Source organism: Rissa tridactyla, chromosome 9, assembly GCF_028500815.1.
Source record: "Rissa tridactyla isolate bRisTri1 chromosome 9, bRisTri1.patW.cur.20221130, whole genome shotgun sequence".
NCBI classification, from domain to species: Eukaryota; Metazoa; Chordata; class Aves; order Charadriiformes; family Laridae; genus Rissa; species Rissa tridactyla.
This window is the reverse complement of record NC_071474.1, coordinates 25425258-25438213: the sequence shown is the minus strand read 5'-3', so window position 1 is coordinate 25438213 and position 12956 is coordinate 25425258. Positions and strand designations below refer to the sequence as shown.

At 53.7% G+C, this 12956-nt stretch overlaps 1 protein-coding gene across 1 annotated transcript; it reads right to left on the bottom strand.

The window, feature by feature from the left end:
* Positions 1-191: 191 nt before the first annotated feature.
* Positions 192-11540, bottom strand: FRMD7 (FERM domain containing 7). Its single transcript, XM_054213645.1, has 12 exons — positions 11484-11540; positions 6675-6779; positions 6267-6309; positions 4904-4982; positions 4085-4182; positions 3826-3940; positions 3494-3641; positions 2285-2380; positions 1864-2027; positions 1561-1629; positions 1392-1467; positions 192-1205 (listed from the first exon to the last, which is right to left on the bottom strand). Exons 1-12 carry the CDS (start codon positions 11538-11540, stop codon positions 192-194), a joined length of 2064 nt encoding a protein of 687 aa, XP_054069620.1.
* Positions 11541-12956: the final 1416 nt, after the last annotated feature.

Genomic DNA, 12956 nt, shown 5'->3' with positions numbered 1-12956 from the left:
AGCGTGGTGCTGGCGTTGAGTACTTCTGAACCTGTTGTCCATTAACACATCCTCTATAGCTAAGAGCACTCGTACAACACAAGCCCATCACAATGGTTTGGAAGCAGTATCCCTGCAAATGAGAGTGTCAGCCTTCTGCAGCCCCAGGTTGGTGCCGGCCACCTCGGCTCCCTCTGGCCAGTGTGAGGCACCTAGGTGAAATACCTGGAGGACCCCCGGCAAGTCCTCTCTTCAGCAGCGCCGGTGGCAAAGGACACCTCCTCATCTTCTTCATCCAGCTGGAGGCTGCCAGAGGACAGCCGCACCCGGGCCATGGGTGACCGCAGCACGTGGCCGTACAGGGAGCAGTAGTCAGTGGCCAGGAAGTCGGAGTCGGAGTCGCTGGACTCGGTGCTGCTGCCCACATAGCGCTCGGCCGAGCGCCGCGGCCCTGGCTGGCCTGGTAGGTGCTGGAAGACGCCCGGTCTCCGGCTGCTCAGCACGGGGCACGGCCCCAGCGGCCTGAACTCAGAGCCGTAGGGGAAGCGGATGGTTTTCATGTCCGACTGGCTCCAAGACCGCTTGGGGGGCTGCTCCTGAAGGCCGTAATCGAAGGAGCGAGCCAGCAACCTGCTCTCCCCAGCTGGGGCCATGCTTCTGCCCGCTGCCACACCCATGGCATCACGGTGAAAATTCCCAGCCCGGGTCCCGCTTGGGCTGCGCCTGGGGGGTTTTGCAGCTGTAGGGCTGCATCCGCTGTCTGCGTCCTCGCCGGACGCCAGTGTGTGGCATGGGGGCTGTGGAGGCCTGTCCAGGTAGAAGAGGACCTGTGGCGCCGGGGTGGCCACGGGCGGGGGGCATGGCACATCCGAGTACACCAGTGGCTGGGCGCTCACCTCCCGCATGTTGCCCACCGAGGTGCTTTTACTGTTCCCGGCGAACTGGTGGTGAGGCCGAAAGGAGGTCAAGGGGTTCCTGGCGCTGAAGTGGTCGGCGGGCTCCCATGCTCGCTCCAGCTCGGCGTAGAGCAGGGGGAAGGCAGATGAGCTTTTGGAGTGGGGCAGGAAGGCGGGGGACGCTTCGAGCTTGGAGCGCTCCAGCTCGGCAGCGAACGACACCTCCACAGGGGAGCTCCGGCGCCGGCTGTCCAGGATGGGCTCAGAGGTGTGCACCCCATTGGCATGGTAGGAGCCCCGGCTGCCATAGGCAAGGCGCAGCTCCTCCACCTGAGCAGGGGCAGAGGGTGGGTGGGTGCCCAGAGCCCCAGCCAGGCAAAGCAGGGCTGCTAGTGAGCCCACAGAGCTGAGGGTCAGCCCTGGGGACTCCAGCTGAGCTCCGCCAGCTGGGGCTGCGATGCCAAGACTCTCCCCCAAGCCCTGCTGTTACCTCCGACTGACGCTGAAGGGACATACCTGCTTGGAGACGTCTGTCAGGAGGTCTGGGGAGGAGCGGCACTGCCTCTCATCATAGCGGGACGCGTAGTGCTTCCTGCAAGGCCAAGAGCGTGGGTGGGTTCAGGGCCAGGAGGGTTGTGTCCGCCCGCACCACCTGGGCACTGCCCTCCTCCCTGCTCCCCGGTACCTCTCAAAGGGCAGGCTCTTCATCTTCGCCTTCCTCCCATGCTCCAGCAGCTGCCGCTGCGTCCTCCCGCTGCAGTAAGGGGGGAGAGGTGTGAGTAGCACCATCAGCCCCAGCCCCGGGGCATCCCGGTATCCCAGGGGAAAAGAGGGGACGTGGCAGGACCGAGGCAGCAGTCTCTCCAGGAAAAGCGGCTATCAGGCATCATCCCCTTGCATCCAGCCAGGTCCAACATAAAAGGGAAGCTCTGAGCCATCCCCACGCCCTTCCTGGCCTCCTGTCTTGGGTTTTCCCTCAGGACTTTACCTGTAGCGGAAACTGGAGCCCTTGCTGCAGAGAAGGGCTTTGGGCTTTGACTTGGGCTCTTCAGACAGCCTGAAGAAGGCATGGTATTCCACGCAAGTCTTCCAGAAAGCCTTGCAGGCGTCCCGGCTTGCCATGGTGAACTCCAGCGTGTCCTTGCACAGCGCCTGCATGGCCAGAGACAAGTGTCGGGGCGCAGGGCCAGGTTCTGCCGTTCGACCTCCTCACCCCCCAAAGGACCACACTGGGCTGCTGGCAGCTCTGGGTGGCACAGTGTCACCCTGCTGGGGACATGGGGGTGGCACACGCCACACTCACGAGGAAGGAGCATCACCCATGAGCAGCAGAAACAGACTTTATTCAAAATCAGGGATTTTGCTTGCCTGCTTCTGAGGCTGGCAGCTGCCTGCAGTGCGGTACTTACAGATATGTTTGCATGGAGCTTGATGAGAAAATGCTTCCTCTTGAAACTCAGTTTGCGAATTTTGGACCAGTTGAATGTGTTGATCTTTGTATTGCCCTGCAAGGATGGACACAGCAGTTTACAGCAGGATGGGGCAAGTGAGGACTGCAGAAACATGATGGGCCAAGACCTGAGCTGGGAAAGGGATGCTGAGATTTGGTGTTTGACCCTCCTCTCCATCACTTGGTCCTAAAAGTGGAAATCAAGGTTCAGGCCCTAACTCTGCCTCCTGCAGCTATTTGTAAAACTCCAGGATCCCAAGACAAACCCCGCAGAGGCAGAGTCTCCCAGCTGTCCCAACTCAAACATCACATGAGTTAATGCAGAATCACCCCCCAAAAGAAGACAACCCCTCCTCTCCTTTGCTGGAAGCACAGCAGAGCTCAGCTCCCATGCCTTCAGACCCAGCCCAAGCAGGCTGCGAGCATACCATACCCCTCATTATTGTTATGCATCAATTAAGATGCAGCCAGACAATAAAGGTTTCACGGCAGGAACGTGTAAAATTGCGTTACTCCATGCTGCGGCACTGAGACCCTCTCAGCTTTCTGGGAGAGCCCAGATTTTAATGGGCTCACAGATGCTCTAATCATCCATGAGGGGTGTTTATGGCTCTGAATAAATAACCGGGTCTGGCAGCGCTAATTATGAACAGCAGACCTGCAGTTGGTTTTTTTGTTTTTGTTTTGTTTTTTGTTTTTTTTTTTCCCCTGCTCTGGCAAGATGTTCCCAGGTTGAAATTAGCTGGTGTGGGAGGCAAGCGCTGCTTCACGCCGGCTGCGAGGAAGTCTGTGTTTATTCTGCAGCTACGCCGTGATTACAGCATTATGTAATTGCATAGACATGAGGTGGCTATTTTCGCTGGAAGATTACACGGTGAACACATGTGATGCAGCAGGTTACAACCTGTGGTGCTTACATGGCTGTGCTCGCCATGACAAGGGCCGAGTGAGCTGGGGCGGGCATGGCGGCATGCAACCGGCATGCATGGAGGTGGTGGGGCTGAACCCCGCAGCGATGCCCCAGAGCATCGCCTCCGTGCCTGAGGTCTGCCCGGGAGTGCTCCCTCTTTGAGGATCTGGGAGGGTTTGGAGCACACAGGGTCCCCCCCCCATCATCCAGAGGCGATGTCTCTGGGGAAAGGCTGCCCGCCCTGAGCGCTGGGCTCACCCGCAGGACCAGCACCCCCATGTGTGTCACGGCCAGGTTGATCTGCGTGCCCTCGCCGTCACTGGCGGGGTGCGGGCGGATCCCATACATCTCCAGCTTCCTGGCCACGTCCAGCAGCTGAACGTCTGACTCGGCCGGCGTCTTCCCGCTGGAGACACAAACGCATCGGGAAGTGGCAAGAATGAGAAGGCAGCCACTGAAATGGGCTGAAAAAATGCCTTTGAGCGTGCTGGCATCGCACCCACCCTGCTGCCCGCTAATGGGGACAGGCCCCTCAGTGGGCCCCTGCCGGGTGCTTTGGGTGGGCGGACGAGGCGCGGAGCAGCCCTTACCTGTGTCTCCGGTGGTAGTGCATGATCTTGTTGTCCAGGTACTCCTGGTTGGGCAGGTACCTGTGGGTTGCCAGGTGCTGCTGCTCTGTCTCCTCATGGAAGTCGCCCAGTTCGGCTGTGGGGGACACAAGGAGAGCATGGGTTAGGCTGCGAGGGGTCACGGCAGGGGGAAACCCTCGCTGCACAGCCGAAGCAGAGCCCGGTTGTCCCCCTCCCCAGGGAAGGGGCACCGTCCCCGCGGGTGCTCGCCTGCCCTTACACTGCAGCAGGTGGGAGACGAGCAGCGCCGCGCTCTTGTCGCTGCAGGGCAACCGCCCCAGTGCCAGGTCCTTCTTGATCTGGAGGGTGAAGAGGTACCTGTGGAGAGGACAGGAGTGTGCCCTGGGCAGGGGTGGCAGGCGCCAGGCTGAGCCCCGAGGGCTCTGCTGCAGGGGGCTGGCTATCCCCGCACCTCTCTCTGCACTCGCCCATGTTACAACCCAGGGGATGAGGGTTTGAGGGGGTCACGGGAGGAGCACCCAGCTCCTGCAGAAGGCTGCATCTGGGCACCACCATGACCAGTATGCCCCTGCCATTGAAATCCCCATTAGTAGCTTTCAGAGTTAAGATTTCTTTGTGCTTTTGAGGCCATTTGCATCTCTCACAGCTAACGTTCTGCAGAAGCACTGTCTTAGTTTTATTCGTAGCTCCTGTACACAATGCTTTCTCTAAAACGGAAGAGCTAACAATGTAATTTTCAAAAATAAAATAAAGGTTCTTCTTTCAGAACGCAGCATGAGGCAGGAGCTAGCCTGAGCGAAGTCAGACCTGATGCCCAACTGCTAAAGCATTTGGCAGTAAACAACTTGCAGCCTCTTTAGACGGCTGATCCTTCAAGTGGACTTTGTTTAAAACCAGGATCAAGAAAAGATACTCTCTCGGTTTTAGTTTTTTTAAAGCACGGAGCTCTTTCAATAATTAGAATAACCACTGCTAACAGACAGGTTTGGGTGGATGAAGATAAACAATTAAACACATGCTTCACAGTTGCAAAAATACAGGACTGTGCGGTAAGAAAGTAACAGAACAAGTACTGTACCTGGTCAGCTCTTCTCTCAGATGGCCAGGGTCCACTGGGAAAAATTTCACCATAAATTTGAAAAGAACCTCCTTAGGATCTTAAAACACAACATCTTCATAAGTTTTCTTTCCTGTGTCTATTGAGAACATTTACAACTCTCTTCACGCATGCTGTTGCCTTACAAAGGAAATCGCTCTGAGCCCTTACCAGTCAGGGCTGGAAGCCCTGAACATCAGGGACTCCAGCCTGTCCCCAAAAACCAGCCTGCCCAGACCCCCAGTGGAAGCAAAAAGGGAACTGGATGCCTAAAAAATATGAAAGAGAAAATGCCCCATCAATTCTTTAAATTGCAAAAACCCCTACCAGGAGGGGGGGGGTTTCCGTGGAGTGGTGCCACGGGTGCTTGTCTGGAGCATGGCCATGGGCGGGGTTGGACTTTAAATCCAGCCCTCCAAGCACTTGGAATGTAACAGCTCCATAGGACACTGGGCAAAGCTTTTCTGTGGGTTGAGTAAGAGCAAGTTGCCAAGCCCAAGGCAAAGAGCATGGAGGGAGGGAGGCAATTTTGTGGGCACTGACTGTCCCAGGACACAGTGGGACGGTTCAGGGGCTCCTGGAGGCACGGGAGCCTGAGAGAGCAGGCCAGAAGGGACGTGAAAGAAGAAACTGGCACCTGAAATAATCCCACTTCTGATGCACCCAGAAAGGGGAGGCTTTTTTCCAGGCTTTCCCCTTACAAGAAATTCATGCAGACACTGTACTGCAGCCTCCCTGTGACAAATACTGGGGTCATGCGCCTGACCACCTCCTGGTCAGCATGTATTTGGGGAAAATATCCTTTGGTTCGCCACAGGGGTGGAAATAGGCATAGGCTGAAAGGGGCACTGTGTTAGCACCGGTCCTGGCCACAGCACAGGATGCTGAAGTGAGGTCAGGCTCGGCAGCATCTCCATGCAACGGCCTGGGGGGGCTGGGGGCTGGAGAGGGGCGTCAGAGCCAGCGAAGGGCAGGGCTCAGGTGGCTGAGTTGCCAGGAGCTGGGAAGGGAACAGGAGGGCATGCAGGGCGTGATGCCCACCACCCTGCCAGCCTGGCAACGGGCGCGCACGCACGCAGCCGCCCCCCGTGCCTCCACCAGGCTGCCAGGCAATTAACGGCTCAAGCCTAAAATGGCGCAGAAGCCAGATTGCAAAGGCAGTGGTGTTTCTACAGGGTTTTATACGGAATGTGGTGTCTTTGCAACCCAGCCTCATGCTATAAAATGAGCTCAGGTAAATGCTGGAAACCAGCCCCCCGCCCCGTCCCCAAACAATAAAGGCTGCACAAATGTGTCTGCACTAGTCACTGGCAGTGATTTAGAATTTTATTCTTTAAGTACTTACTTTTGACTTGCTTTGTTATGGGTTTTAGTAGCTCCAACCAGACCTGAAAGAAGGCAATGAAGAACTGTGTGAGTAAACAGCACAAGAGATGGGGAATAGAAGCAGCAGCATCACGCTACAACGCAACACAGAAATGTTGGCCAGCTTGGCTGCTGCAGCAAGGGGTCCTGCTGGCAGGCCCACGCCGATGGCTACGGATAAACTCTGTGGGCCGTGGCTATCATCAAGGCTTTGACAACCAGCTTGTGGCTCCCCTCATAACTCCCATTTTCAAGGGCTTTTTGGCATTGTGGCAAAACTTCCCATTGAAATTTTCCGTCCAGGAGGTGCCAGTGAGCCCCCAGCCATACAGGCAGTTGCTGCAAGGTTGCAGCGTGGTGCAGCGCCAGGGCCCCATGCCGCACTCACGTGGTTCCCAGCCTGGCTGCAAAACTCCAGCCCGAAGTACTCCTTCTCCGCAAGGTTGAGGTGGCTGCAGGTGAGGTTGAACAACCCTTTTCCGCAGGATTTTTGCTAGCAAACAAACACACCACAGAAGCAGCAGGTTAGGCAATGCCAACAGCTGTGGTGATGGGATTTCAGTGCGATGGGGGAGAACTTTTATCTCCCTGCCTTTACCCCAAGAGGATCTGTGGGAATTTTCCTCAACATGCTGCAGCAAAACCCTGCTCAATAAACGTTGCTGGCTTCAGCATGTGGGACAGGATGACTGCGCACTGTGTGCCCCTAACTTCTCTTGGAAATCAGATTCCTTCTCATCACTTCTCTCCTTTATTAAGGAGAAATTGCTGAGATCCCATCCCTGGAAGTTGCCCAGAGAAGCTGTGGCTGCCCCATCCCTGGAGGTGTTCAAGGCCAGGTTGGACGGGGCTTGGAGCAACCTGGTCTGGGGGGAGGTGTCTCTGCCCAGGGCGGGGGAGGGGGTGGAACAATGCGATCTTTAAGGTCCCTTCCAACCCGAACCGTTCCATGCTTCTATAAGGAATGTAAACCAGAGAGGAAAGGTAAGGGAAAGAAATGCTGCTTTTGGCTCACCTTTTGCAACCGTCGCTGTCTGGGCAGCTCCATCCCTGGCAAACTGGCAAGCGCTCCCCAGGATGAGCATCTGCCTGAACCAGGGGTGGCCGTGGCAAACGTGCTCGATTAAAAGCAAACGGGAGCACACCCCAAACCTGTGCAGCAAGCCTGTGTGCCCCGACTGCCGGCGACTGGATTGCCGGGGACAAGCTACTATTATGGTTAATGGTAATTAACAGCAAGAGGACCCTGCGGAGATCCTGTGCCTTGGCCCCTGGCTCATCTGTGCACTTTAGCAATATTAATTAAGTGGCACTACACGCTGATAACTACACCAGGCTGTAGTTATTCCGAGTAAACAGAAACACTTGGTGGGTGTTCTGCTTGGCTTGTTGCCGCGCGGTCTGACAGAGCTGGGGAGCGACCCAGGAGGCCCCTGACTTTGGAAAATGCACCAGAATGCACCAGAAACGAACCTGGCAGTGACCCACCCCAACAAAGACCCTGCTACTCCTTTATCAACTTGTGAAAAGCAGACTAAAAATAAGTGTGGGTTCGTGCAAAAGCAAACTGGAGCAGAGAGGCTGGGTTAGACAGCTGCTAAATTATGGCATTTTGGGTGATGGAGGTGAAGGCAGGCTGCAGGTCCCCGTGCCAACGCTGCTCCCGGCAGGGACGGGAGGGACCCTGGCTGCTGGCAGTGATGCACACTAATAACCACCTTTCACGGCTTCTCCTGGAAATTGCTGGCTCCGCGCTGGAAGGCTGCTGAAAAGTGATAGCGTAATAACAGCATTCACTCTGCAGCACCCCCGGTTGTCCTCAAAATTACTAGATCACAAGGGTAATTAAAACAATTATAAATGTTTCTTTCCAAGCTAGAATTTTCTAGCATGAAAGGCCTTGGCCTTTGTCAGGCATCCAGGAAAGACAAGCATTTCTTACCGGGTTATTACCCACCACATGTCTACTGGGAGCGACCTGCTCTCCTCCAAGCCCAGCACTGCCCAGGGCAGGCACTGATGGAGACCAGTGGCCCCATCCGCAGGAAAACCTGCTGGCTAGGGAGACACAGCCCTGCTGATGCTGGCGACGGTTGAAAAGCAGAGCTTTTCCTCTCACCGAGTGCTGCTTGCAGGTGTCCCGTCCTGGGTTTGCGGGGTACCAAAGTTCCAAGCCATGCTGGGGTACGGTCGTGCTCAGGTGCACAGCATTGGGTGGGAGTAGTGGGCGCTGTGTTGGAGGAGTGCAGGGCAGGGCAGGAGGGTGATGCATGGGGCTGGATGCCCCACCTCCCACCCTAAATGTGCCTTCAGTGACGTTGCAGGACTGGGTTAGCCCTCACAGACAGAACCCCCTGTGTATAAGGCAGTGGAAAGCAGAGGCTGTGCTCGCCATTCCTGTCCTCGCTGAAAGCAGCTGGGACAGGGTAAGAAAGCAAGATGTGCATCCAGAGGCAGAGAGCAATGTTTGTGACGCATGGGGACACATACATCTGTCCCCAAATGACACTCTGGCAGCATTTGCTGTCCAACAGCAAAGCCATGATTCTGCAGTGTTCCCCGTAGCTTGGGCTGCTACACCCAGGTCTGCGGTTTTAGAGGGAAGCGACACCTTACAGGATTTGGTGTGATCTTTCTCCATCACCGTGGGAAATGCCTCCCATGCTGATGTCTTTTGCATGGCCACAGCTGGTACGCACCAAAAGGCACCAGCCCCACTGCTCCCCATGCCCTCGCTGGACCAGCTCACGTGCAGCTTCTTGTCAATGAACACCCACCGATACTCGTCATGATGGACACAAGACCATGGGAGATTTTTCTCCTTCACTCAGCCCCAGCAATTAGTTTTTCTGGGCTTGTTTGGTTTGCATTTTCTTTCTTTTTTTTTTTTTTTCCATTCTACTGCATCTTGCCCTCTAGCAAATTCCGCTAGCAGAGACGCCCAGGCTTTGTCTGCCCAGGCTGCAAAGTGGTTCGCCATCTCTGTGCTGCTCTGGGGCAGTCTCCGAAGCCTGACCAGGCTCAAGGCTGCTTCGTTTAAACTGTTCCAGAGTGAAGGGTAACTTTAGTGGTGAGGGCACATGCCAGATCACATCTCTGGGTACCCAGGGATGGAAGGAAGAAGGGAGGCAGCTTTGCAATATCTCCTCTCAGTGCAACAAACCTGTTAAAGGCTGATCTGTGACTGTCCCCGCACCTGGACCCTGGGGCCAGGGGTCCTGATGCCCTCCCAGGGCCAGGCGCAGGGCTCGCTGGCGTGGTTGGCAGCATCCCGGCAATATGCTGTCTGCACCATGGCTCAGCCCTGGCATGTTCATCAGGGAGGGCACAACAAGAGACGTTTGGACAAGTGTCAGGTCCTCCGCTTTCCCCTGCCTTGAGGGCTCAGAACTGACTCATCGGTGCCATCCCAAGAACAACCTCCATCGCCCAGCAGAAGGAGATCCTTGGAGCTCAGCGGCCACAGAGAGGATGCCAGGCCCCAGCCATCAGCAAGGATGTAGATGAAGGCAGAAGGCTTCCCAGGCCAGCACCCAGCAGGAGAAGAACTCATTTGGGGGCAAAGCCGGACTGAAAACAAGCCTGGCTGCAGGTGCCAGCAGCTGTGATACCCACGTGAGGCAGGTACGGATGCAGACTCCACGCACAAGGCCGAGAGGGAACCAGGCCCGCCGTGTTTTCTCCCTTTTGTTCTTTCCCTTCCATTATACTGAAGTACTGCACATTCAAAAGAGCTTTCCAAAGTCAGGAGGGATTTAGGAAGAGTTGCTTGATGTATCTGCTCAAAACTTAGCCCAAAGCGGTCCTTTTATAATGGAGAAGTCACTAATTCAACTACTCATTTATTGTACCCATACAGCATCAAATGCATGAAATGCCTGAAAGGGGTTTCCAATACCGTTCCATAATAAAAAGGGAAATGACCAGGAGTTCCTCTAATGGAAGCTATTTGCTGCAATAACATGTTGTGCAGAGCTATAGTGCTGTAAGTGTTTCAGGCAAATAAGAAAGCAGAGACGGAAAAAATGCAGCAACATTGTACCAGCAGCATGTGTTAAATTGTCTCTCGCTATGCCCTGATCTAATCAATATGGAAAAAAAAGGCATTTTAAAATGACTAGTCTCATTTTTAAGCTGACTCCAGGTCTAGGATTCATTAATTAAACCAAATCAAACAACTTCCATGCTGTACCAAGGAATGGAACTGCTCTACAATCCTCTTTTGTGCAAAATACTGTCACAAAGAAACAGAGCAGTGCACCCAAGACCGAGCAGTTCTCAGGCTATGCAGTAAAACCAGAGGACAGGACAGGCTGAGAAATGCAATAGAACGTGAAAAAACCATTTATATTACATACTCTGGTCCCATAGGAGATGCAGGTAGGTGCTAGAACAGATCTACTTGAATTAGCTAATTCAATTAGCTACTGTGATTATCAAATCCTAACCAACAGTAAGTGCTCAATCACAATTGTAAAAAGCTCTGTTTCTAACACATAGTCAAGATATACATAGTTTCAGTTATCTATATACATATATATGTAAATCTGACACCATAAATATTAATACTTTACATTTAAAATCTATTTCAGAGCTAGCATTTATTAAATGTGAATTTTTTTAGGACAGTGTGTTGTTGGACATTGTCATGCAGAAAATAAGATACAGTGAGTTTTTCCCCTCAGCTATTCACAAAAACACACAGTTTTCCTTTCCAACTGAAGCCCAGGAAGAGATGCATGCAGATGTTTCTCACTAGGGGTAATTTTGTTAAATATGCTACTTTTATCCAGTTGCCAGATTTTTCTTCTTTATTGAATGCTTATACTGGCAGCCAGACAAACAAGAGAAGAACTCCACACTTGTCAAGAACAGCCCTTCATATTACCATTACCTGATTTCCAAAAGACGACACCAGATAAGTAAAGGCCATTCCTCCTTCTTTATAAATAACGCCAATAACAGAGGAGAGCATGAGTGTGTTGGTGCTGAAAGACACTTCGCAACCAGAACTATAACTTCTTGTTTTGGATTTCAGGCTTTTTTTTTCTTTTTTTTTTTTTGTTTTGCTTTTTTTGTTGTTTTTGTTTAAAACTGAAAACCTGAAGCTATCAGAGACCATGCAATCCTTCAAAGCAGCAATGACTTCAATAATTAGCACAAAAAAAACCCCAATAAGAACATGATACACACTTACATCAACTACAAAGATCTTCTGGGAGTCATCCAGAAACTGGACTTTCAGGTGCAGCATCCTTGAGCATGTGGCTGAGCGTGCGGCAGGCACAGGAGTCCTAGCGATGTGAGCGGTGTGCCAGGAAGGCAGCCCTGATTCCTCTTGCACACATAATTTCCTCCTCTCAGCTGGATGGAGAAGGCTGCATTCACAAATGTGGAGCGGAGGCTGGAGCAAAGGAACTGAATGCCTAAAAAGGAGTTAACCCCCCCCCCAAACAGATACCTCCCCTGGTTCAAATACCACCACGGCATTAAAGGCTATTTTCCCCCTGTGAATTGTGCGTTTATTAATAGGGGGAAAGGCTGTGCAGCAGCTCAGCAAGAGTGGCACTGGTAGGGCTGAAATAAACACAGAGTGTTTGCAGCTGGTGGTGAGCAGCGCGAGGGCAAAGTGAGCCCACGCATTTTACCGCGGGGTCAGGGAAGGAGAGCTGCGCAGCTCTCCTGCCAAAGCCACCCAGCGTCACCTTTCCTCTGGTCTGGTTAAGGTGCACTGAAGACCAGCTGTCACAGCTCGCTCCACGAGGTGGGCAGATAAGCTCCCATCTGCTGAGCAGATGTGTGCAGGGTGGGCTGATGCTCTTGGCTGGAAGCTGGGAAATGTTTCCAACTGAACTTGAAACGAGGTGGAAGTCCTTCCTGGAGAGGACTTGCTGCTAATTCCCAGCTGGCAGCCTGGTTTGGCAGCTTAGTGAAGCCTCACAAGCCTTTGAGACACCTGTGTCAGACCTGGAAAGCCCACGTCCCCACGCACTAGCTCGTCCTCCAAGCGCCGGAGCCAGCTGCCCACCCTTGAGACCCCCCCAGGCTCAGCCCAGGCTGCCGACTGCAGCCTCCCCGCAGCGTGGAGGGTGCCTGAAGCTGGCGCTTGTGATGCTGCTCTGCCCCAGCTACTGTGGGGACACCATTAGCCACCTGACCTCTCTGGCCACTCTCGTTCGATAGAGCCCCCCCCGCACCGAGGATGAAGGCAGGGCTGGGGCAGGACCCCCCACTTGCAGAAGCAAATGCACTGAGTAGTGCCAAAAGGCAGGTGGTGGACTGTCGTAGGGGACCATTGTTGCTGCTGCTCTTGATGGAAAAAGCCACAACCACGCGTGATCCTGTGGGACCTAGAGCGATGGAAATGCATCCCCGCAAACCGAAAAAGCCACGTTACGTGCTGCGGAGACTTTGCTTGTTGCTTCCTTCCAGGCTTCCACTGAAACTTCCAGTGTAAGTCACTCCAGGACATTTGCTGTGGTCCCTCTTACTCTTCCCAAGTATTCCTGGGGAAGTCAGGACAGAGCCTGTCAGGGCATATACATGGCTTGCCATCTGGGCTGGAGAGAGGAAAAACCGGAGCGCTGTTTAGCTACAGAAAAACTTGTTAGTCTTCTACTAACCAGGACAAAAAAAAGAAGCATAAAAGTTAAAGCAAATCTGTTTTTCC

Excerpts from the sequence above, each read along its gene's own strand:
- FRMD7 (XM_054213645.1), bottom strand. The coding sequence starts at position 11,540 with ATGCTGCACCTGAAAGTCCAGTTTCTGGATGACTCCCAGAAGATCTTT. Across the intron at positions 6,310-6,674 it reads GCAGCCAGGCTGGGAACCAC|GTCTGGTTGGAGCTACTAAA; the intron begins GTGAGTGCGGCA and ends GCCTTCTTTCAG. Across the intron at positions 2,381-3,493 it reads TGGGGGTGCTGGTCCTGCGG|GGCAATACAAAGATCAACAC; the intron begins GTGAGCCCAGCG and ends CCATCCTTGCAG.